The sequence below is a fragment of the Chiroxiphia lanceolata genome, chromosome 4, assembly GCF_009829145.1.
Source record: "Chiroxiphia lanceolata isolate bChiLan1 chromosome 4, bChiLan1.pri, whole genome shotgun sequence".
Lineage (NCBI taxonomy): Eukaryota > Metazoa > Chordata > Aves > Passeriformes > Pipridae > Chiroxiphia > Chiroxiphia lanceolata.
In genome coordinates this window covers 51,694,745-51,721,597 of record NC_045640.1, presented here as the reverse complement: position 1 = coordinate 51,721,597, position 26,853 = coordinate 51,694,745, and the positions used below count along the sequence as shown (strand labels likewise).

At 38.5% G+C, this 26,853-nt stretch overlaps 1 protein-coding gene across 3 annotated transcripts in view; it reads right to left on the bottom strand.

Moving 5' to 3' along the window:
- Positions 1 to 26,853, bottom strand: part of PPP3CA (protein phosphatase 3 catalytic subunit alpha) — a 189,807-nt gene that overhangs the window by 16,314 nt on the left and 146,640 nt on the right. For all 3 annotated transcript variants that reach the window (XM_032685817.1, XM_032685818.1, XM_032685819.1), the window contains exons 6-10: positions 24,945 to 25,084; positions 16,140 to 16,217; positions 14,251 to 14,345; positions 5,664 to 5,789; positions 2,939 to 3,013 (exon numbers count right to left, since the gene is read on the bottom strand). In XM_032685817.1, coding sequence (XP_032541708.1) covers positions 2,939 to 3,013; positions 5,664 to 5,789; positions 14,251 to 14,345; positions 16,140 to 16,217; positions 24,945 to 25,084 — 514 coding nt within the window. The remainder of the gene's footprint in view (positions 1 to 2,938; positions 3,014 to 5,663; positions 5,790 to 14,250; positions 14,346 to 16,139; positions 16,218 to 24,944; positions 25,085 to 26,853) is intronic.

Genomic DNA, 26,853 nt, shown 5'->3' with positions numbered 1-26,853 from the left:
CAGTGAAGTCAGGCAATACTGGTGGGGCTTTGTTTTGAAGGAAGGAGTGAGAGGGAAAGACAGAGGGCAAGAAAGTGTAAGAGAAGATAACAAATGAATGATCAGCGCAAACCATAGTGATGGGCCATTCTCACTACATGTGGGAACTCAGGTCAGGGCATGTTCAAACTGCAAGAAGAGAAAGGAAATCAGCAGCGAGCCCTGAAAACTACTGATGATCTAAAAATAAGCAATGATTTTTAAGAATCATTCCATCAAACAAAATGCATCTGCTGTTGCAGATATCAGGCATTTCCTTCTATGGGAAATACTGCTAAAGAAAAATGTCAGCAGGTAGAGAGGACAGTACTGCTGCAGTCCTCCAAGGAAGCTGGACAGAAATTACTGAAGAACAGTGGAAATGCTGAGCCACTACAAGACTGTCAGTATACAGTCTTTATAGAAAGAGTTTTAAGATGGTAATTACTCTGATCTGTTTCATCACGAACACAAATGAAATACTTCTTGTAATTTCTCCCCCAAAAGGCAAAGCTTTCAGGAAAAAAAAAGAAAAAAAGAGAGAGGGAACTCAACTATCTCTGAGAGAAAGGATTTTTGTTTGCTGTACAGATAATAAATCGCTCACTAGGAAATCATTACAGATATCAGCTTCTATTTAAATTTAAATCAACCCTTAAATTTACTTTGATGTTTGAATGCTTCAATCTCTTCATGTGTGCAATCCCCATGAGCCCACTGTGTCCAGTGGGCTGGAGGTACAAGCATGAGCCCACAGTAAGCTGCAGCACCAGTGCCACAGATCCCATTCTACAGCGCTAAGGGGATTATCCAAGAAAGCAGACATGAACATATGCCAGCTCTGGTTTTTAGCTACCCGTGCTAAAGACAACATTTCTAATATCTTCCTTACCATAATGTTTTACACAGAGAAATCATTCATACAGAAAAAACTGAAAGCAGATTTAGACAACAGTATTAGTGTTACAGTACCAGGAACTGTTTAATTATTCCTCATCTGGAAACTTTAAGACTGTTAGATATTGTTATGCAGTACACACACGTGCGAGCCCAGAGGATTTCAGCCTGTCTCCTGCTTAGACACCTGCAATGCTGCAAACTCCACGTCTGGAGGAGTGCCATGGTAAACTCCCAGGGAAACCAGCTGGGGGTTCACCCTCCTCCCAGAAAAAATGCCATAGATGCAGAGATCTCCTGCAGCTGGAGAGGGCTGCTGTTCTCCAAGATCTCTAATGCCTCAGTATTTCTGATTCTGCTTTTGAAAATGTGCTCCTGAACTGTAAGTTATGGATGGGAATGCTGACACTGAAATTTTAGAAAAAGAGTACAGGCATTGGCCTGTCTATGCCCAGTGGAAGCTTATAGTACAACTTTAAAAGAAGGTAGTAGTCCAAGACTGAATTAATTTAAAAATCCTCCCCATAAAGTCTTCGCTTTGGCATTGCATTCAGTGGGATTTCAGCCTGAGCTTAAGTGCTTTCTTGAGCCAAAGATTTTAAGCACATGGTTTTGTTGCTACTGTATTTAATTTGACACAGTTTTTACTCATTGTATGCCTCTGTACAGTTTCACACGCTGCTTTAATTACACAGTACGGACTTATTTAAATTTCATGAGGAAAAAAATGGGCACAATATTCAAACAGGTGTTTTCTTCTCTCCACTGATTACTGGTTTCAATAAATTCAGTCTTTGTCCCAAGTCCTGCAAGATAATTGTTCATGTCCACACTCTGTGGCAGATGCAGAACAGGGAATTCCATCTGGCTTTTCAGAATAAAATCAGTGCTATCATCTACACCAGTCTTCTCCATTGCAAAGGAAACATTTTGCAAAACCTGTGATCTAGCTTCCTCTTCCAAAGATTAAAAATAAATACTTTGAGAGAGAAGATTAATTACTACTTCATTAAATATTTGTCTTACTTGAAAGTTCTTCATTCTCCTTGTTCATTCATTCTGCTAGAAAGATCTTGAGAATATTCAGTAGTGCTAGATTTTTCCAGGTTCTTCTTTTTTTTTTTTTAATTATTTTTAGCATATCTGTTCTTTTAATAGATTATTTTTATTACATATATTATTTATTTTTAGTTTTCACAGATTTTTTTAAACATTGAAAGCATTCACTGTAAGAATGTTAGGGATGCATGGGATTTTTTTCAGCTTTGCTCAACTGAGAAGGGACATTTTGGAGAGCTGCAATTTACTCCTGCACAACCTAGCAGAAAATTATGTCTAATAAAATAAATTGACTTCTAAGAATCTCCAAATTATAAGATATTTTATATCACTTACAGTCAAACCAACAGGTACAGGGCAACTAATCATCATATAAACTTCAACCCAAATGGTAACAGAAGTGACCATTCCTCTCTTTTCAGCAGTAGTGTCAGGTTAGAACATTTTCTATCTGTCTTTTCATGTTTATTTTTAATGATTCTATTGCTTTTTTAATGCCTTTTAAACAGACATGTGCATCAAAAGAGGTGACTAAAGTAATACTTCAAGTACAAGTCTTCCAAAGTTGCAGTACGAATGTTTTGGAAGGAGCTCTGCAGGAAGCTTAATTCACTGTAGGAAGAATATTTCACCATATAATTAAACTTGCTATGAGAATCCCTGCAATCTTTTGCATGAAATCAACATCTCACCCCTTTGTGACAATATAACTCAGATTTCACAGAAGGAAATACAGGTTTTTTAACCAAAAGATTGAGACCAAGAAAAGGGTTAGAACAGGGCAGAAGATCTATTAATTCTTTCCAAAGCATACAGTAAGCAAATCCACTGGAGTCTAGCACAACAGTTGCTTTCAGCAGGACAGAACTCAAATGGGATTCAGAAAATTATTTCAGGGTTAGTAAATAAACTTTTAAAGTAATCACAAGGCAAACAATCTTGACCAAGGGCAGGAGGCTCTTACCATCAAACCCATCTTCTTCTGTTCCCAGTTCATCATCTGAGCAGATGTTCAGCACGTTTACCAGCATCTCTGTCACTAAAATGGAAAACAAGTGCAGAATTGTTGATATTAAGATTCCCTGGTCTTCCAGAGAGCAAGCTCTAGCCTCAGCAGTGTGAATAAAAATTCAGTGCAGTAACAGCACCCACTTTTAAAACAATAGGACCTGTTTTACACATGTACTAATAAAAGCTGAAAATGTCTTGTGTAGCTAATAAAAAGTACAGGTTTCCATAAAAATTTTTCCAAATATAACAAACACCACAACAAATAGACTTTAAAGAAATAACGTGCTTCTGATCTCTCTTTTTGCAATTGTCAATGAAGTATGTAACATTTGTTTTCTCCCCCAATACATTTTTGCCTTTCACTCAACTTGGGTAACAGAACTGATCCCTGTCCTCTGGCTCCTACATGGTAGTAGGATTTGATTTCCCTGCTCAGTGAATGGAACATTCCAGTGGAAAAAGTTACAGCAAGAGGGATCACAGAATATTTATTTATTTATCCAGGTCTGGACACTGTACTTCCTGTTCAACAAAACATTAACCGTTTTAAGATGCCCTCAGTATCCCTTGAAATCCAGGACAAATACATTAGACATTGTAGGTTCCTTATAGATGGAACTATTCTATATTGAATAGTTACATCATTATTGGAGAATTCAGACTGTGGTTAGCTTGCTTATTTTGGAACTTGGGCATGAAAGAGTCGGCCATAGGCTATCCCTACCCTGGTCTCATCTCTTTCAGGAAAGACAACTGTGAGACACTAACCAGAGAGCACAGAGTGAGAACAATGAAAAAAACCAACCCCAGCAAAAAATCACAACCAAGGAAATGTAATTTAGAAAACAAAAAAAGCCAGAGTTACGAGGTAAAATGTGAAACCATTAGCAGATTAAGAAAAACTCCACTACATCTACATGTAGTAAGCATCATTAAAAGGGTTACCAGGCATGTCTATCCTTGTACTAGCTACACAGGTTGAAAATTTAAGTTTTTTAGTCAAGTGGTTATAAAAATCCTTTTCTGTGACAACAATGATGGCTTGGAACATTAGAAGTGTGGGACAAAGCTATATTTTTTTCCTACTTTAGTGAAGGATTTTCCTTTGACAGGATTAGTGGAAACACTTTCCACAGTAACAACAACCAGTGAAACTAACAGCTTCCTACCTTGGTTGGCCTTTGAGGGAAAAAATCTATATTAAAACAAAAAGGAAATAAATAACAAGCTGTGTAGAACACCAGTTCTTACATTCATGAATGTTGTTTCGCATAGAAAGGAATATACTGATTTCACCTCTTTGGGCTCTAAAATTTCCAAGAAATTGGTAAGCATGACCATTGGGAAGACGTGAAGCAGAAAAAAAACAAACAAACCCAAGACGGAAGAAGAATGAGGAACACCCACAGTCTCAGTACCTCAGCAAATCTGACCATGCATCCTGTAGGCCCCCCTAAGGAGGCTGCTGATGGGAAGCCTCTGAAAGAACGATCTTACAGGACTGCAGTGTGCATGGAGAACATGACCAACATAAAAACAGACTGGCTGAGTTTACGGCCAAAGAAAATGAAAGCATTTTATCTGCTTCACAAAAGTCTGCAACACACGTCAGTGTGGATTATGTAATGTCTCCATTAGTGGAAACAGCTGTCTATTCTTTGTTAATCCCTGTTTCATTGTCTCTTTGCTTTGTTCACAGAGACCTCAGGCGTCCCACCAGCAGCTTTCCTCACACAAAAGAGCAGCTGAAAACAAAGCCGGTCATGACTGCAGGTAAGAGCCACAGCTGGCTGTATTTCCAGTTGCCTATTAAGAGAGAACTGTTATTCCAAGCACCTTTTAAGAGTTTATTATAGTTTTCTGGCAGTAATTGCTGTTGCAGCAATACTCTATAATGGACGGATCAAAGCAAGCTTCGTCTCAGGCACTGCATAAAATTACTTGGGGCTTAGGCAGTTTGCGTTCTGTATTCATTTAATATGCTAGACCAAAGCATTTTCATGCCTTTTGTGTGCCCGCCATTCATACATAGCATGAAACTGTATTCAGGCAACATCAAGAGCATCATGTTTCAATAAAACATCATTTGTGTTCTTTAGAGTCTTCTTGCCAGCAGTAAGGCACCCAATGCCCTGTGCAGAGAAGGGGCTGAGGAGCAGTTTTGCCTTCTTGCTGGCATCCCTCTATTCTCTCCAGGAACAGTTAGCCAGGCTAGGTCTTAGTATCACCAGCTCTGTGTTTGCTGATGAAAAAGCAACCCATCATCTTATCATAAAGATCAGCTGAGTAAAGATGTAACCACATGTAGTGAAGTCTGTTGAGATGTCCCTTGAGCAGTAAGCAATATCCAAGGGAACACTAAAGAGCTTATAAAGGAAAAACTAATCAGAATTTTGTTTAGTGAATGCACTCTGGTCTGCAATGCCACAAAATCTATTTCTACAGTAGAAACATAATGGCATCATAGCCTGGAAAGAGTGGAAATTATAAAAACATATGAGATGTGTGAATAACCATTGGTAATTGCTTGCCCCTCTGAGACCTGTTTCTACAAATTTGTCCTCAACAGCAAGACATCTGTCTTCAAATTATTCTTGCCCTTTAAAATAAACGAGGCCACGTGTACAGTGACTAAGAAACGATTTTGCAGTTTTTACAAGCAGAACCAATTTACATACCTTTCTCACCCACAAATGGCAAGGACCAGGTAAATACATCCATGAAGTTTGGAAGCCAGTAGGGATGAGGGGAGCAGTTGAACTGCCTGATATTCATAACATTGTTCTCATATTTCAATACTGCAGCTAGAAGGGAAAAAGAAAAGAAATAAGAGACATCAGCCATGCATGTGACTGGCTACCAGACCAGTTACACTGACAGAATGCACAGCCCACAGAGCTGCTCATCAGCTTTCACCCACTATTTCCAGCAGTAGCACCTGAATGCCAATTACAATATGATACAGACTCAGTAAAGTCAAAAGCCATTTTCAGTCTGAAAGCCGTGTCATCAGCTTTCCCTGGCACTAAGATGGGCTGATAAGTCAATTAATACCTCTGAGTAGTCAAGAAGGTAACCTCATGGGATCTGCCATCAGTGAGGAATGAAGCAGAGTATCCACAAACCCTCATTTCACACAGTTATCTGAGCTTCTTACAACCACAGTTTGGAGTTAACAGAGAAGAACACTTATCACTCAGAGTTTGAATGCTGCTCTTCCAATGGATGTTTTCAACATATTTCATTCATAGCATTGTACAAGAGATGACACTTGCTTCTCACATTATTCAAACTCTAGGACTGTGCTCCCTGTAATATGAATCAATACTAACACAATTTGACTTGCACGATTTAACATTTGCATCATTCTTGTCAACACACACACATAGAGTCTGTGTTTGCTAACTGGTGGAAATACAGATATTTATGCCATAGCCACTTTTTAAAGCAGTATACCAAGTTCAGTGTTAACTTCTGTTAATGGACTTCATCAGGTTCATACCTGAAACAGTAATCTGAAAAGGTAATTTTGAGATTAGCACTGAAGTCCCACCAAAGGGACTTTGAACACAAAGACATAAAAGTCTTTAAACAGAGTAGTTATAGGAGACTGCATGTAGGATCTTAAATCAACACAAGCGAAAAATCAGCCATCACAAGAAGGAGGTGTATCATACTTTGCTTTTCCCTTTCCTCCAGCCTTCCCACCTGTGGCTCCCCAGGAAGGTACATAGTTCCAGGGACTGGTTATCACTTAACAGCCAGCAACGAAGTTGCACAACTGCAATGTGAGACAGCACTGCAGGAAGTGCAAAGTTGGCTGAAGGGGTTGAACAATTTCTTCTGATTATTTATCTCCTTTCACTGTGTATCAATCAGACAAGAAACCTTTTTTTATGCAGTAAGCTGTTGTTTCCCACAAAAAATTAATAGGGTGCTAAATGTCTTCCATTTTGTGGCCAATGACAGAGTCCAGAGTGACCTGGGAGTTTCCAAAACCTACTTACTGATAGACACAGAGAACAGCTCACTAGCAATTATGCAAACTTTTGCTAGGCAGGCACCCTCCATTTAAATAAACCACACTGGACTCTTGCCCATCCCAGTCATCAGTCATTGCACTGCTAGTAAAGCAAAAAATGGCTTAGTACTGCTATTAGCAAAAATGAGAAAACTAGTGTCGATTCTCTTAAGATTTCCATCACTTTTTGGCTGCAATCACATACAGCAGATCGAAATTCATTCTTCTTCTATTAGTGACACAATTGCATAATAAAAATAAATAGTTTGTGGCTTTACAGAAAAAATTAGTCAAAACCACACAAAAACGACCACTTAATGGTTGTGAAGATTCATTTAGAAGGATTAAAACTTCAAATTCATCATTTTAGTGATCTGAGGTAGTTCCCCTTCCCACTATTTCTTCAATTTATCCAGTAAGTCTATTTCTAAATTCTGTGAAATTTGAATAAATAGTTTTTACAAGGAACTTTTAAAATTGGACTCTGAAAAAGCCTGAACCATATGCAGAGCAGTTAGAAAACACCAAATTAAATATAAATGTCTTTAGTTGGGTTGTTTTCTTCGAAAGAGAGATAATTTATTCTTGGATTAGTATAATAAAAAAATCTTCACACCACTTTATTAATTTATATACCCCAGTATCTTACAAAAGAAAGTTCCAATAATAGTATTTTAAAAAATTTTCTGTTAATGACCTCCCCAACAAATTACTTCGAAAGCCACTTCAAGAAAAATAACAATATACAATAGAGCAGGGTAATAACAGAGAGAGAAGTCTTCTAAAATAACCCTCCTCTTAGAAGAATAAAATTAAGTAGGGTAATTACCAGTATTGCAAATACTTTCTGGTATTTTTAATTAAAAATCTGTCATTTACAAGCACAATGCACACAAAATATTATACAGATAACTAATGAAGATGACATTTAACATTAAACAAACTGGCTCCTGTTACGATTGTGAAGTTCTCTCTACTGCTTGGGCAGAAGAAGAAAACTTTATCTGGATCAAGAAGAAAATGCTTCTCAGATAACAGCAGGAGTTTCCCTGAGCTTTTCTGGTCCCTTTCCTTCTTTTGGTCCTAGCTCTCTTTTTCCTCTTTGTTGGCTCTGAAAAGGTTTGGAGTTTCACCTCTGCTTCAGTTCTTAGGCCATCTTAACTTGATGCCTAAGTAGATATAGGACAGCCCAGCAGCATTGAAAGAGTACAAATCTTTTGAAGGTTGTAAGACTAGAGGCCACACAGTTGCTAATGGAGGAGACAGAAGATAGTGGGATGGGTTCCTTTGGTTATGAAACCCGTAACAGAGGAAAACCTGACTCTCCAACATTTGCTTATTATTCCAGGCTGCAACTTCAATACTTTTTTTTCCAAACACGTACTCAGACAGATGCTAGCAGACCAAGCCACCAGCCATTATCATGTATAATCACCAACCAGAGCAAGAATCTTATTTTATTATTCTTAACAGACACACACATTTTAACCTAATTTTGATACTCGCTGTTGTAAATAAGTTTTAAACACTAATGTTTTGTAAAGTGAAGATGTGCAGATATCCCAAATGACATTATACTTCTTTCCAATGTTAGTAAACTGAGATATTGGATCCTGAAATCACATCAGAGTGAAATGAAACACTAACACAGCAGGTAAAGAGCATTTGTACTGTTTAGCTTTAAACATTTAACACAGGCATCCAAGGCTAGAAATATGGGTGTTGAAAACTGTGTGGGTAAGAAACCTCCTTCCTTCAGCTAGAAATGGAGACAGCTCTTCTAACCTTCTCAGGTTTAAATATAAGCACCTAGTGCTGTATTTCCTTGGTCTCCCTCAGTTAAAGATGAGCCTGGAACAACTATCTCCTGTGTCATACCTGTCAGATCTGAGTAGATGTCTCAGACCCTCTGGCATCTCAAATGGTGCTTTAAAAGCCTATATATTTGGAGATGAATTAAAGCCCTTAGCAACATGAACAACACTAAACTGTGTGACAGATAGTTCAGAATTTCTCAAAGACATTACATATCCTGCTTCAAGATCTGCCGAATCATTTTTCAGTATTAACTAACTAACCGATAACATTTCCATCAGAGGAAACAAATAATGAGCATGGTAGAAATACTAGCTCAGAATATTTTTAGATGAACAACCTCAAAATAATTTTAGTGAACAATTTAACTAATTTTCCTGTAAATTTTTTCAGAAAACTCGTCCTGAATTTAGAAAATAGATCAGTAAAAGGTCTCTCAAATTCTTCATACCTAAGAAACAATTTCAATTTCTGATTTAATGCTGAATTAACTTCAGCATCAACTGCGCAACTGGGAACACTGCCTTCTCCTCAAGCAGAGTTGCTAAGTAACCACAGCATTTTCTGCCCAAGTCAGATCAGGACTAAGGGTTAGTAAAATGCTCAAGAAGTTTAAACATTATCAAAGGAAAAAATTATTTACTATACAATGTAATGATCTAAATAATCCAATACAGAAGCAAGGCTCACTGCAGGTGGGAAAATCTTCTCTTACAGAATTATGAAGATTTTTATTTTACATGTGCAACTGTGTCTTCCAAAGAAAGAGTGGAGTAGCATTCAAGATTATATCAATAGACTGCAAAAATCACTTTTGGCAAACTTCTCTGCTTCAGCAATGAGATGGCCTAGATACCCTGACAGCTCCTCTTTAAAAGCTTTTGTTTCTGTGACAAGAACTCATCACAGCGGCAGAGATAAGGCATGAAAGAAAACTGATAGGGCAAACAGAAGGTTACATCTCTTCCCTTTCTCCCAAAGTGCTAATATTCCTCAAAGATCATCCTTGTCTTCCAGGTATATTACTCTGCCTTTTTCCAGAAAAAAATAATTTTCCCGTTAGATCCATTTGGCTCAGGCACATTTCTTTATGTGTATCCTTGGTATACTGCCTGCTGATACTTTATACTGACATATTACTTACATGATACATTAGGAAACATACCGATTTACAGATTTTTTTTTATTTTTCTAGTATCCCAAACACTCTCCTGCACGCTTTCTTTTCTCTCCATCATCTGCTTTTCCTTTCAGCAACCACACATGTATGTTGCAGCATGTTGGAAGAAACTTCATGATGGGGTGTTTGTCTTTTTTTTTTAATGACTTTGGATTTTCTGGTGGTTCTCTCTCCACTACAAAACTTAATCTTTTAAAAGTGTTCAAAAGATAATAGTCTGTCTGTAAACAGCTAGTTAAAATTGTTCCCTCAGCTAAAAATCATGCACTTAGTGGACAGCCAGCCACTAAAATACAAAGTATCACCAGTGCTTTACAAACAAATTTCATGCCTCTGTAAAATCTTTCACTTGATTTTTCTTTTTTTTGAGGGGGGGTAGTGGTGTCATGAATAGCATTACAGTATGTCCTAATTAAGGCATTAGGAAATATTGCATGCGGGAATAAAAGTTTAGACACGATACAAGGCCAGATCATATCATACAGTAATTTATGGCACTCTCTTATTCTGTTGCTATAGAGAATTTCTCCTAGTGATGGGCACCCTTGAATCTGGGGTAAATCTGTACTTACACAACTGTCTCAGAGTTTCTTATCAGCACAGGCTTCCTCTGAGGCCCTGAAGTCACAGGTAACTACCACAATTCAATTAACATTTATCTTCTTGCATGAGCAGAAGCAGTAGTCTTAGAAAAATCATCAATGCACTGTTATTTCTTGTAACAAGTTTTAATAATAACCCTAAAGTATCTTTTTCTTTATGCCTTTTAATATTACAAAAAAAAGCAGAAATGTTTGAGAATGCTATGAAGACATCAGAAGTTGCCAAAAACCATATAGAAATTCCTTAATTTTGCCAATGCTCTCCATGATAATGAATATGAAAGGAATTAATAACAATAATGAAGAAGGATAATCATGGAAAAGGAGGACATAAGGCTCCCAATATCTAGGCAGTTTCTGAGCCTCTGAATCACCCCCAAAGGCCTCTCTGTCTCCGTTAACTACACAGGGAACCCCTGAGAGGAGCCTCCTAATTGAAAAACCTCACTTTGGCACCCAAAGTTGTGTATTTGTCTGGCCTGGGGCTGTTACAGGACCAGCAGCCACATGGTGGACAACTAACACAGCAGCTTTCACGAAGCAATAGCCAGTAACTAAAAAGGATACAAAAACCTCTTTTCAGTGCCAGAATCCAGCAGAGTAAAGCCAAAAGAGATTCCTGTGGTGGGTCAGTACCGTGAAAGAGCCCATGCAGATGGTCCATGGCAGCACTTTTAACAGCAGATATGCTGAACATGGTCTTGTTTGGGGAGCTTATCTTAAGCTACTCCTGTCAAACCTTCTTTTGCTCTGGAATTATTGCCTCCCTACTTCTCTTTGAGGACATACCTGATCCCAGTGGCTGCTCTCCTGACTGAAGGAGCCCTTGGATAAAGTTGGCAACCAGGTCTACTCCTTCCAAAGTGCTTTGAAGAAGCACAAGAAACTACATCTGCTTTAATGGGTAGGAGAACTATCAACCTGGGGTGAAAATGAGAACTCTTAGCCTCTTCCAGCTTTTTAAATAACGTATTTATCTTAAACAACACTGCATTTATAAATGATCCATTTCATGTCAGTGGGAGCTGGAGCCTCTCAGGAATTTATTTAGAGTGACTTCATTAGCTAACTGAAAACCAGAGGCACACTAAGAACGCATACTACGACAGGAAGGCACTTACTAGTAGGAGATTTACTCCTTTTCCAAGGACTGACAATAACTGAGATGATCTATAAAAATCAATCAGGTTCTGCACCAGTTCATGATGAGTCAGCATCTAGAGTAACTGTTCTGCAACACCTCTGGATGGAAATGCCTTCTTTCATCTCCCAAAATGAGCCAGTCAGAAAATCTGTGTTCTCAGTTAATTCATCTGCTGCAAATCATGGAAGCCAACAAGTAGCCATGCTTATTGAATACAATGGTGGTTTTTTCCTTGAAAAGGGAAGCAAGCCCCTAAGCGCTATCCAGACAAAGATGCATGAGCAACGCAGCATGAAGAACTATTCATGATGTACTTTAAATACCAAGAGCCAATGCAATCAGTCACATGAAATAACGCATCAAAACTTCTAACGAGATAAGGAGGCAGTTAAACTCAATGGAGATTCAAAAAGAGCTGCTAAAGGTCAGCCTCTAAATTTACAACAACCCATATATTAAAGAGTGGCACACCGGTGCTGATTTGTCCAAGCTCACTCAGAACAGGTATCACAGAAAGCACACCCAAACTCCAGCTGTGACCACAGATAATCAGTGCCTCTCAGCAGCTTGTGTACAGCCTTCCAACAAAAAAGGCTTCCCACCGGATTTAAGACCTGCCTGCCACAGTGGAGCATCCTGGAACAATGGAAACGACTCTCTCTTCCAAAATGGAGGTAGTGGAGAGGTGCTTCTCTTTACCACCCAAACTCAGTGGTTTCAAATTCAAAATTTTGAACATGGTAAATCATTGCTTTACATTTAACATTTGCCTTCAAGACAAGGTCTCACATTATTCACCCATTGCCTTCATTGCACAGAACTACCTCCATGCACTAAGAAACAAAAGGTGAACACTTTCTGTCACCTTCCTTGTAGAGTCTCATGGTTGCTCAGCCTTTGACACGAGGTAGCCAACCTAGAGATTAAACACACTTCCCCACCAGCAGCAATGATGCCACCAAGACAATTAACACATTTCTTGCTTCATCCCGCACTTTTTAGGTTGCTAGCAGAGCCCCTACTTTTACAAAAGCAGCTACTGACAGTTCTGCTGCATGGTTTGCAGAATAATTTACTAATTTTTCCACAAGTTAACAGGCCTCATACCGACCTCATCACTCTCTACAACTACCTGAAAGGAGGTTGTAGCCAGGTGGGGGTTGGTCTCTTCTCCCAGGCAGCTCTCAGTAAGACAAGAGGACATGGTCTTAAGCTCTGCCAGGGCAGGTTTAGGTTAGATATTAGGAAGAAATTCTTTACAGAGAGGGTAATCAGGCACTGGAATGGGCTGCCCAGGGAAGTGGTGGATTCTCCATCCCTGGAGGTTTTTAAGATGAGACTGGATGTGGCACTTAGTGCAATGGTCTAGTAACCACAGCGGTGTTGGACCAAGAGTTGGACTCGATGACCTCAGAGGTCCCTTCCAACCCGGCTGATTCTATGAGTCTATGATCTGATGTGTACAAACCCCATTATCTAAGTGAAGTGTTTCCTTCCCTTGCATACAGTTCACAGCATAACAGCTTTTAGATTATATATTTCATAATAAAAAATGATGCCTGAAGAAGCTTTCTTTTGCAAGTTTTAGAAAAAAATATTGCTTACTTCCTCCGCAAACAAGAATACAAATTAAAAATATCCCTTCTCAAGAGAAATCAATCTCTTTGCAAGGGAGCTACTTTCAAGAATATCATTGAGTAAAAATTATTTTACTTTGCTCACAGGGGAACACAAATGATCTTAGCTTTACTGGGACTAGGAGAAAGTGAACATTACTTCTCATTTCAAGATATAGTAGAACAGGTTTATTAAAATGCTTGATTTTTAGGAACATGACTTTTTTTTTTCCCAGTTCATTAGAGATTTCCAGGAATGCAATAAACTAATACATTCATAGAAGCGGTAAACACTTGTAATCAGTGGAGACTTTATAGAGTGACCAGTGACTCGTTTGTGCAGTAACCTTTTCATTATATTTAACTTTCTACATTATAGTGTTCAAGGATTAAAAACCCAAAATAAAGGAACACAGACAATATCTATCCCATGCTTTATCCACTGATATCTGCCATAAAGGTTGTTAACTGTCTAGACAGTTTCCATATACAAAGTCCGTTAATTTTATTGGAAAGAAGCAAGGGTCAAATAATTAATTATAAGGAACACTGGGCTCTAAACATCTCACCCAGAGCATTTCTTAATATACTTCTTTTAGTTAATAGAGCTGTTTTCAATTTTGCTTTCCATGTAACATTCACTTAACTTGCAGTCAAAAAACAGAAATATCCTAAGGCATATTAAGAATATACAGTTAATGTTCAGAGGCATACGTCTGCCTGTAATAAATTTAATTAGGTTTGTATTATGTAATAAATGGAATGAGCATGAACTAATAAAGAGAGAAAGAAAACGGGCATGAACCAATAAATAAAGGAGTGAAAAACCCCCAAAATATTTGAGAACAGAGAAGAACACTGTACATTAACAGGAATGAAATTCTTACCTTTGTTATTGTATACATCTAGATAGTTTGGTGCTGAAAAAATTGTGATTAGTGAAGGGAAGCCTGTTGTTTGGCTTTTCCTGTACATCCGATACCTAAGAGGAAAGAGAAGACACTAATTATTATCCACTGCTGAACGTATATTTGTCACTGACCAAATATAGTGCAAAAAAACCCTAGTACATTACTGCACTGGCTGTTAACAAATGCCAAGACAGAGAAACATGCCTATGAGCTGTTTAAAAGCCACGGGAAAGACTATTTCCTACAGGCTTTCTCATTACAAGCATTCGGCATTCCACACCACTCTTGAAAGCTGTGTCTGTCTGAAATTTAGTGAGCCAGAGGTGGGTTTTGTTATGAATTTGCTCAGTGCCTGTTGTTGGAGCCATGTGGCCTCTATAGGCATGCACCCCAGGACATTCCCAGACTTCCCTCTGTGGGATTGCAGATGAAGCAAGCACCAGCAAATGCCTTGGAGCTGCAGAGTACTGCCTTCAGAAGTGTTCTCCATAACCCACTGGAGATGACAGCAAGGCCAGGGGAGGGGGAAGTACAAGGAGAGGGGAAACAGAGGGTCTGATACTTTCAGCGCTGTGTCTAATCTTATCCAGTCTATTAGCCAGTTTATTAATGTCTGCATCTTTTCATTACCTAACCTTGATGTCTTATGAAAAATAAAAGGCTTATTGGACCAACAAATAATCAATCAAGCATTAAACTTGCAAGTAATTGGAAACAAACCAACCAAAGAGTACTTAGACACAAAGACACCAAATATTGCTCTTTAGTCCTCAGCTGCAAGAAACTGAAGAATCTGGCAAACCACCACAATAGTTGCAGTGAAACTGCTGTATAGTTTCAATGCAATCTCTTCTACAAAATTTAATTTTTCACCCTTTATCAGAAAGCAATACAATAAAAATGAAATTTCATTACCCCTGGGTATTTCATGCCAGGTATTTTTGGCACAATAATAGCTTGCTTTTAATTGCATTGACGTTTTCAAGTATGTGACAATTCAAACACTCAGAATAGCTTTTTATATGCATAATGAACATTGACCTTTTTTGTACAATGTTGCTAATTTATCTTTTATTGCTATTCAAGTTGGGTAAAGTTTCTACCTCCAAACAAACACAATAATAACTTATGCATTATATGCAAAGCTATTTTATTCAGATTCTGATCCTTCATTAATATCTCACAAGTATGGTACATTTCAAATAATAGGGTTAAAATAATTTTTTCAAGCAGCACAAAACTTCTTTCTTTACAATGGCAACAGTTTGCTGGGGAACCATCAATACCACCTCGTGTTTGACCTAAACTGTTTTTTCACACAATGTCCTAAACTCCTTAAATTCATGAGTGATACTCCTGCATAAAAAGAATTGTTGGCTATTGAGCTTCATAATTTTTATTTTTATGAAGTGTAAAACCAGTAGGCCCAGAAGTTTCAGACAGCTGTGAAAGACTTAAAAGGTGACAGCTCTGGCCTATATGAGCCAAATCACTTCCCAGGCATCATGGCAATTTGTGTGTCAAAAGTCTCTGGCACATTTGCAAATCATCTTTTTCTGAGATGAATTTGTTTTTCTTTCCAAGTTTGGCATCAAAATAACTTTGGGTCATTTTATGTCACTTAAAATCACTAAGGCTAAGTAAGTGGCCTATATAAGGATTCATTAAGTCCTGTAACTCAGTAATGATAAAGACACTGTAATGCCTGTGTATATTTTTATAGCATTAGTAAAAGGTAACAGCTGTTGCAACTTAATTTCCAGTTTTCCATTTCATTCTCACTCATCTCTTCTTCCTTCCTGTACTCTGTTTGTAAATGGTAAGCCATTATACATTATTATTGCCCCCTTCCCACACATACTTACCCAGCGTCCTGGGCTTCATGAGCTCGGAGTATGGATAACAAGTTATTGTGCTGTAGGAATTCACATACAGCAGGGTAACTGTAGGAAAAAGGATAACAGCACCTGTTATGGCAATATCAGAAGCACTACACAGAGCTCTAGCTTTCAAAAAAATGTATCATGCAACATAAAATCAGTCCCTGCTCGCAGGCAGATTTCAGTAGAGACAACACTAGCAGCAGTGTCTTTTTTAATCCCACCTCATAACTGCATGGAGTGGAATGCTAGAAGTTGCAATTCATTACATAACAGTCACCCTATGGCTTGGCAGAAAAAAAGTACTTTCTTTTAATACTGTAAGATTTAATGTACTCCAAAAAAGTGAACTGTAACACAGTGGTTGCTTGCAACAGGAAACCTTCTCACTCACTAACACTGGCTACTTGTGGGCACCAGAAAATAAGGTGGTAAGAGATAGAGAAAAGAAAGAGAGGAAAAGAGATAGAAAGAAGAAAGACAAGTCAATCTCCAAACTGGGGATATTTGATCTTCCTGAACTTTATCTCATCGACAAATGAGAATTACCGTTCCCCTTGGCAAATTAAAATGTAAATCCTGTGACTTCTGAAACTCTCCAAAAGTGCCCATTGAATATATCTTTCCAAGACATGTTCTACCACATGAGTGAAAACAAAATCATTAGATGAAAATGGTGATAGTGGAATCTCTGTCATATTCTTCACTGCACATGGACACTGCTGCATTTAAGGAGAATGGAGGAGACCTTTCTTACAATCTGAGCACTGTGAAAACTACTCTTGCTTTTAAGACACTGAACACATGGAAATCACATTAAAGAAAAACAGAACACAGTTCTGACAGCACAAGTGTGAAATATTAAGTTTTCAGAGAAAAGCTGTTTAAAATTATACACAAATAAATGTTACAGAACTTAAAATTACTTCATTTTGTTGCTTTTAATTTTTTTTCTGTAATGACTGTTTTCTTCTTGTTTTTAAACTACTGATGACTCTCCATGCCTCTACTGAAGCACAATGGCCACCCATCACTACAAGATAAGAAGCAAAATCTCTCTTGTCCTATAGTTAGTAATTTAATGCAGAATCCAAGAAAACTTCCTGGCTTCACTTGTCAAAAGCCAACTGTGGCAAGAGCAAAACAGAACAAAGAACATGTGTGGAACAGAGTAAAGGAGAAGCGGTGTTGGAATGAAAAAGACTTCACAAGCAAAACCTTACCAGGCCCCCTAAAAACATCTAAGGGGTGGGAAAGAGTCTCAATTCGGATGCCATCTACAACACTTCCCTTTTGTCCCTCTTCAGGTCAGTCCTATATAATTTGTTTTGCCTTATCCATTTATTTTTCACCGTTGAAAACAAAGAATCATTCAGGTGACTGCTTTATATTTCATGACCTCTCAACTGGGTGGGAAGCTGGCACCTCTGTAAGGTTGCAAGTGGCCTCGTCCACATCCCTGCAGCCCAGTGACCCTACATCTGAAAGGCATGGCTGAATTTAATGTCAGTCACTGGCAAGGGCACAGTAAGGTATTGGCATGGTTCTTGCTACTAGCTTAAAGGACTTGCATTTTAAACATTAAACCTGGGGAGAAATCAAGTATTATCACCTCCTGTCACCATCTGACTTTACTTCCAGTGCTAGCAGTGCCTGTACATCAGCAGCAGGTGAAGCTGGTCAGGTAAAGGAGTTTGAGCTGTGATTCACCTGTGCCTCTGTATCAGATGTAAGCCTGACAAGCTCCAACTGCCCTAGCTCTGAAAGCGATGTGGTGGAGAGACAGACTGGCGTGGGTGGAGAATTGGGCTTCCTTCCGAGTGCAGCCTGCCCCAGAGCAATGTCTGACCTAAAACTGGGACCAGGACACAGATTTCCTTGGATCTGAGGCCCAGGATGTGACATGTAATTGTTACAATTCTTTCTCCACACTGCTGGGCAAGTTGGAGAACAACAATCAAAACTGTTGCTCAAAAAAAATCAAAACCGGTGACAAAGGTGTAAACCTTACACAAAAGCTCTGAAATGTCACCTGATGGCTGGAAAATAAGCAAAATATACCCTGTGGTATCATGCAGTCACCATAATTATTTTCTGCCATGAATTCATCTCTCTTCTAGTTCAAATAATTAAACAGATGGAAGGGTTAAAAGAAGGAAGTACTAGGTGTTGGGGTATCTCCACAGAATCACAGAATCATTCAGGTTGGAAATGATTCTTAAGCTCAACTGTAAACCCAGCATTACCAAGTCCACCCCCAAACTATGTCCCTAAGCAGCACATCTACATGTCCTCTAAATGCCTCCAGGGATGGTGACCCATCTACTTCCCTGGGCAGCCTGTTCCAATGCTTGACAACCCTTTCTGTGAAGAAATTCCTAATACCCAATCTAAACCTCCCCTTGTGCAACACAAGGCTGTCACTTTCTGTGCTGGCTCTGAGGCACAATGGGCTCACATTGTGCCTGTAAATAACACAAGCAGACTTGCAGAGCCTCTAAATCTCCAAATGTAACTCATGGCTAGGTATTATGCTAAGAACAGTGCATATTATCAAAGACCCTGCAAGAGCAGACTGTTTTGCAGTACTTTAGGAGCAATATAGTCACACAGTAACACTGTTACGCAAAATACCTTTATTAAAGCTATCCTAAACATACTGAGCAAGATAATAAAAAAAATATCAACTTTTATATATTATACAAAAAAACTGCTGTCTTGGGCATGATTTCATAGACCAGCTTCAGTGGTCACTTGCAATCAGTTAACAGCCTCATCTTGAAAAAGATGAGAACTCACCAAAAAAACCCACCTAAAACCCCCCATCTTCCTTCAGACTATCCAAGAGAAATGCTACTACTTGCTTCTAACCTTCCTGGATATTTTGAAACTGAAATGTCATTTGCAGCTAGAGGCTAAAACCTCAATGGAATGCTATATTGCTGGTTTGGACTTGGGCCACCTGGCATATATTCTCAGATGCAGGTCTGGTATCTGGAATTGTCTAAAAAGATTACCGTTATAAAATAATTTCAATTCCCGAATTACGTGGGGTATCGTTTTGGCAACTGCAGTGATCTCAAATGCTGACAGGCTGCCATTCAAACCACTAGAAAATGAGAACTAATTTGCATACGTTTCTTTTCATAATTAATTGTGACTAAATGTAGACTTATGGTACATTTTGTTTAGAAATTTTTACATTAAATTCTGAAAACTGGGGTTTATAATGAAAAATCTGATAGACAGTTGATTATGCTCATTATCAGTGCAGCTGCTCAAAATGTCTAGGCTATTATTTTTTTTCCCCCAAAGTATTCTTTTCACCCAGTGTTAAGTACTGCTTTTAAAGAAGACATAATGAAGTGGTAAAAAATGCTCTTAAATAGACATGATACATTCTTCTTTCCATTTCAAGTACAACAGTGGTGGGTTTTTGTAGCCCTCAATTATCTTATTCTTCGTAAGTCCATGGAAAATAGACTTCTACTAGCAGAATTTGGCTGATTCTACAGGGCCCACACCTAGAAAGGAAGAGATGCCATACAGTGCTCCATGTATATTGACCAAAAAAAAAATACCTGCCTGTCATCTTTTCTTCTAAGTGAATGGGATGGGATCTGCAATGTGCCAGCAGTCCTATTACCCAGACCACTACAACACATGAGAAGTCTATCTGGATATTTTATTTTGAAAAAAGCAAAGCAACACACAGGCATTTTTCTTCAGCTCCTTGTTGAGGTGGAGGCTGGGGAGAAGCGAAGTTTCCACCATATGTAGCTATTACATATGCTATCCATAGGTATCTATATAGCACTTTCGTAATATCTGTTTGCTTTATATTAAACTATATTCCTCAACACAAAATTACATGTTCTTCAACTGAAAAGTAGGAAGTCCTGTAAAATGACAACAAAATGGAGACCATGGCAAAAGTTAGCAGAAACAAACTTTAACAGAAATGACTTCTAATGACTTTCTAATGAAAATGATTGTCTTGTAATCAAATTCCCTACTAGTTTCTCTACTAGTTTTGCTACCCTTCCAGAAACACTCTTCTTCTTGCCCTGCTTTGCAGAGCCCAGACTGTAATTCAGATGAGCCAGAAATAAAGCAGTTGGCCAAGAGGGAAAACAAACAAACAGAAATCCCCCACGCAACAGGCTTTTCCAGAGCGACCCAGCCTTCTGCCTTCGTGTGTCATGCTGAATCATGGAAGAGCGGTGACTCACGGAGAAAACAAAATACCCCTCTGCTAAACTAGAGAGATGTTATTCCCCACGGAGTATGTAACTGTGATATTCCCTGCTTTGACATCCTTCTTTCATTAAAATGCCTCATGCACAGTTTACTAGTTCTGAGGTCTCTTTTGCATAATCACTGATTACTTCTACGCAGTTTTGGAAGTAATGGAAAGAAAAGCAATACTTTGCTAATATGAACCAAAATGGCAAATGTTTTCAAATTGTTCTTCCGCCAACTACCGGAAAAATTGGATGGAATTAATATAATTTTTTTCATATCCTTCATCGTATCATTAAAACAGAGGTGTAAACATTTCTTTAAAAAGAGGACATTGAAATTCAGTCAAAAAGCTTCTCTAAGATTACATGCACATATATAAATAGGTTTTCAGCAAAGCCCATTTGGCCTCACACTTGAGTTTCCAAAGGCAAATGCTTTTGTTGCTGTGCCTCCTTAAGCAGCTCCCAGAACATCCCTTTCTACTTGCTTTTTCTTGCTAGTGCTGTGCTGTCTGCAGAGCTGCACTGGAAAGTAGAGCAGGGAACTGCATGGCATCAGAACAAATAAACACATATCTTTTTTGCAGAGTCATTCTTTTAAAACTGGATGTGTCCCAGGTCTGATGGAGCACACAAGCAATTCTACCAGTACATCTGGGCAGATAACGTGAAGGCAGCAAAAACCTTCTGGCCTGGGAGAAGGAAGAGTGGAAAAGTGGGCAAAAGAATCTGTTTAAAATGCTGCTACTGAAAAAAAGAAAAAATTCATACAACTGTGCCTTCCACCCTGAGCTGAAACACACTACAGTTTTCAAAAGCTTTTAGCAGACATTTCTCTAGTCTTTGCATACTCACAAACTTAACTTGGATATCAAGCACATCACTGAAATAATGTACTTGCAGGGCTAAAATTATTGCTCTACCCCAGAATATCTGTAAGGCTGAACCATTTCACAGTTACCAAGTGGCTAATTCACTGGCAAATGAAGTTCCTAGAGGAGCCTGCAGTGCTAGTCACTCTTGCCAATGCTAGCCATTTCTGCCTTTGGGTTTTTTTTGCTTTGGAAAAATGTAACAAAGTAGTCAACAGCCAAACAGCTTTATAAAGCTCAAAGCTTTATAACCTTATATTGCTTAAGAACTGATATTCAATCCACTAAGAAAACCCTAGCTACTGGAGCACCATGCCTGCACACAACTTCTGAGTATCTGCTCTACTTCTGAGGTCAGCCATTGACTTTGGCCATGCTCATGCCATCTCATGCTCTTGTCAACAGTAATTAACCAAGTCTTAACCACATAAATGATCCCAGAAAGCAAGTGTTAAGCTTGCACACGTGCTTAGCCCTGATAGGAAGCCCTTGATATACTTTGCATAGGGTAAGACACTGCTAATTAAGTCAGTAGTACAACCAAACTCTCAACATTCTTCACCACAGCTTAGACACAAGGGAAATGAAACAAGTTGGATGATAACAAATTTTCATGTCCAAATGTGACCAAAGAATATTTTAATTCTTCATCCATACAGTAAATCTCATGCAAATGATGACATTCCCTGTCCTTGTATGGCTTAGAAAAGGGAGAATTTTCCCCACATCTCAACAAAGGCCTAAACCTGCTTAGTGGCTGTCTCTCCATAACTCAGTAGTATTTTCAGAGAGAAAAAAAATCCAGCTGACCTCTTGAAGCTTTCTAATCACTGAAAGAAGCCATTCTCAAGATGATAAGTAGGAGTTTATCTTGCCAAGTCAAATACCATAGAATCATAGAATCATTAAGGTTGGAAAAGACCTCCAAGATCATCAAGTCCAACCTTTGATGAATCACCATTTTGTCAACTAGACCACAGCACTAAGGGCCACGTCCAGTTGTTTCTTGAACACGTCCAAGGATGGTGACTCCATCACCTCCCTGGGCAGCCCTTCCAATGCCTGACCACCCTTTCAGTGAAGAAATTCTTCCTGATGTCCAACCTGTTTCTTATAGAAATGCCTGAGAGTTACTGCACCATTTTATTCACTGAAGAATAAACAAAGTCATCCTATTAACAGACATTCTTGAGGGAGGACTGCATAAGTCAGTCCTTCCTTTACAAGTTGAGCTGCCTGTTTAGGGAAATTCCTTTCTTTTCTCAGTAAGTAACTAGAAAAGGCAAGGAAAATTAAGACACTTTATACTGATGGATAACTTTTTCTGCCAGGTATAATCATTAGGTAAGCAATTAGTCACCTTCCAGAGCAACTGGGCACTTCTTTTAAAAAGAATATTTGCCTTTACATAATCTCAGATAACGTGACTCGAAGCCAGTTGTCTCCTTGAATCATTATGCAGTTATATGTCCCTCACACATGACCTGACAATTAGGTGTCTTCTAAATATTTCTTCTTCTCCTGAAACAGGCACTTTTCTGAACATGAGCAAGGACACAGACTAGGTCTGATATATTTTCTGGGGGAAACTGATACATATTATAAAGGAAATTTTATGGTAACTGTATGAAGCAGGCCTCTGAAAAAAGCCTAACTTAAAATCTAAAAGACGTTCCACTAAATACACAGCTCTGTATTTAAGCACAAGGCATGCTTGCCAGGCTTTTCACAAGGGGAAATCACTATTACTCCCTTTGCACAGTACCGGGGAGTCCCACGCACACTCTGGTGCTGCTGAGAGGAAAAGGAATGATTTTCTCTCAGTCATAAGCCCATTTCTGCACAGATCAATTGTTTGCAACACTTTGACACTCCCTTTCATAATGAGCCCAAACACATCTATTGAGCACCTTCCAGACGTTATCGATCCGGAGGCGGCGGTATGACCTGCCCAAAAAGGTGGTTGCTGGCAGCCCAGGCTGCAGAGCAAACTGCTTCGTTCTCAGCCTGTTCCCACACTGCAGCAATTACAGCTCCACGAAAGGACTAGGAAAACTCATTTCTAAACATCAAACCATCTGTTCCCTTCCTGCTAACGCTACCAACAAGGAGGCTCGTTCCAGTGGCTCTGTCACACCTGGTTACTGCTGGAAGCCACTGATTTACTTTTGACATCTTACTAAACAGTTAGAGGTCAGCTGTGTTCAAGGTGAGATTTCCTAAGACAATTAAAAGAGCTGGATTCCTTCCTTCTGCTGAGTTTGTTGAGAAAACTTAGACTTGGGTGTTGCTAGCATGGGCTGAAACAGAACTTCTTCCCTTCAAAACGTTCAACAACCTCTTAACATTTCAATAGCATCTTCACATTTCTCCTGAACAAAAATTATGTTTTTAATTAAGATTTCACTGAATACATTGCTCATTTTGCCATTTAACCTCCTCCCCTGCTACTTTTGCTATTCTGGTGTCCTCGTATGTTTTTCTTAACTACCATAACAAAAAAACCCAACAAACAAAAAAGGAACTCAAATCCCTCACAATCCCCACATCATCAGAGAAAGGTACAACGTAATCACTACCACTGCTCATGAGGTAACACAGGCTGATCCTATGATGAAGAGAGAATGGAAGCAATGCTTGAGAGGTTCTTGATCACCAGCTCAAGCACCCCTATGGGGATGTCTTCTGCCTGGTGTCCACAGGACTCGGCGTACAAACCAACCTGCCTGCCACTGGGAATGGACAAAGGCAGCAGTCAGCACCCAGGCAGAACCAGGAAATGGGAACCGTTTGTGGCTTGCTTTGGTCTCCCTGTGCATTGCCAAAGAGGAGACAGTGGGACATTCCTCAGCACCCAAGGAAATCCTCTCCTCTGCTGTACAGGAGACAGTCTTCTGACTCATTACGGAATGAGATAAAAAACTCCCATAATTAAAGAACAATTATGGTAAAGAACCAGAGAAGAAAGCTTCCTTGAAATAGTCACAAACTAATAGGCAGATTTGCTTTAGATGTCTTTCTATCCCCGTTACTATTACTTTTTTCCAGGAATGTTTTCACAGTTACATTTTATTAACAAAAATCAATAGAAAGCAATAATTTCAAAGAGAAACTACAACTTGGCATCTTTGCATTTAAGTCCATACATGTTTCTTCAAGAATGTTACGGGCACTTGTCTGCATTTCAGCTCATTCAGTCCCATTTAACAACGCTATTCAAATCCTGAATTTCTTGGGAAGAATTATTCCCAAACATAAACAAAAGTTTCATCAAACTGAGAGGAAAAAAAAGGACCTGTGAGGGTGAAATCACAATTTTTACTTACCCTGCAGAACATAGGTAATCAGTTTTCCAGTGCTGGCACCTTTCATTTGAAATTAAGTTCTAATTTTCAAACTAGAAATGCAGTTTTAGAAGTGACACATTAATTATCTAACTTACAAGAACAGAAATAAGCAAAAAACAAGGCTTTGGGGAATAAAATTAAGTCATTTAGCATTTCCCAGTTGTGCCTTAAAGAAAGAGGTGCAAATAAAATGAGCATGGATTTATCTGAAAGCAAGGCTAGCCTGCAGAAAAAAGGCCTAAATAGTGCTACAAAGTTCAAGCAGACATTTATACTGTAAAAACAGAACAAGTTCACCTACAGAAATCTATTCAAAGCAGTAATCACCTGTAGAAGTATGAGCACCCTCTGACTGTGTTGTGAGTAAAGTGTTCCTGAGTCTTCTCATTTCCAAAGTCCTCCAACGGGTCTGACCACAGGATGTCACACATAGGTCCATATGCAGGTGGTTCCTTGAATCGATCTAACTAAGAAAAATAGGAGACAAAGAAATACTAACTTCTTTCAACTATGTATCACAGAAACATTGAAGCAAAATTACTGGTTTTCATTCCATGGGCAGGCAAATAAGAGACCCAAAGCAATCTGTTTTTCAGCTTTAAAGCAATGGATTTTGAATAACAGTAAACATTCCTTCCTAAGACTGACAAAAAGGAGAAGGAACAGATATAATTGAAAATTAAGACAGACAGTAGATTCCCATTCTACATAAATTTTTGTTTGCTTTTTTCCCCCCTTTTCTACTGGTTTTTGCAGGCAGTCCAGTGGGCAAAGGAGAATATACTATTTCTGTATTTTGTAATTTTTCAAACCTTATGGCACTCGATTTATGTGAGACATCTCAAGAAAAAAATACAATAGCTACTTCAAAGCAAGTAGCTATTGACCATTTTGACTTCTGTACCTTTTCAGAAAAAAGTTGTATTTAAATATCAAGCCAGTATCTCTGCATTACAGCATCTTGTCATGACATTCTTGCTGGTTTCATAGCCTTAACCCTAATTAAGCAGCTAAAACCTCCTTTCTGGCCTGACTGTATGTATTTAAAACTTCAAATCATATAGAATCACACTGCAAATAAGCCGAAATACAGCAAAATCGGGAAATAATAAAAATCAGTATTCTCCTGCAAGAACTCTTTAATACAAAACCACCACCTGTTATCTCCAAGAACTCTTCCATATAAGAACACCCCTGTTAAGATGGATGTTTGAATAAGGCTTGCAGTCGAAAACATTCTCTGCACTGACCAGGAAAGATCAAGAAATGATTCAGCAGCATACCTAACAGTCCTTCCCCTGCCTCCAAAAAATTCTAAAGATTAAAAATTGGTTTTATATGTTTAACACACAGTTAAGAAGTTTTAATAAGAGACCTTTGCAATTTTACCTTCGTGTTCTCATCTTGAAATATTCACAGCATACCTACACTCCTACCTTATTTCAGCCCTCTCCAATTAATCCTTATACAATTACAATTCATTTAAATTAAGCAAAAATTCATAAATATGTAAACCCAATTTCTGCTGATTGCCAAAGATGAATAAATCTCCTGGGTTGGGTGAAGATGTTAATGAACCTAATCTAGAATCTGAGAGCTAAACACCTTTACTCTGCCATTATGTTGCTGCAAAGCTAGCTAATTTTTAGGCAGGGAGTATTTCTGTTTGCTGAGATAGTGAACCTTTACCTCAGAAACAAAACTTTACGTTCAGTAATTTTTTAAAGTGCAGTTAATATCTTAAGCTAATTGCTTTTAAAGCAAAATATGTAATTACTAGCTCAAGTTTGTGGTGGGGTTTTTTTTGGTTTTGTTTTTAAACTGTATTAATTTTTTAATAGACTACAAACTAACCTCAGAATACAAATTATCTTTTAGTAACTTTAAGGCTCAGAAGTATATATCCACATTTGCAAGTCTCAAACTGCAAACACGAAACAAGATTTTTTTTTCCTGCTGGAATCACTAAAAATGAATAGTTTAAATATCTCCTTTTAGAAATATCAACTGAAATCTCTTGTACAAAACATCTGAAAGGAAATTAATCCTTGATAACATGTAACAATACTGGATTATGTGAAGAAACTGTTTGACATTTTTCTCCGAACTTTCATGAAATTTCTGAGAAATTCTCAGAACACAAGAGTACACACAAACACAAACTTACTAAGCCTCACTTAGACAATTTGCTAGGCACTCACGTGCAGAACTATTAAAAATGTGGCGGGACCTATTG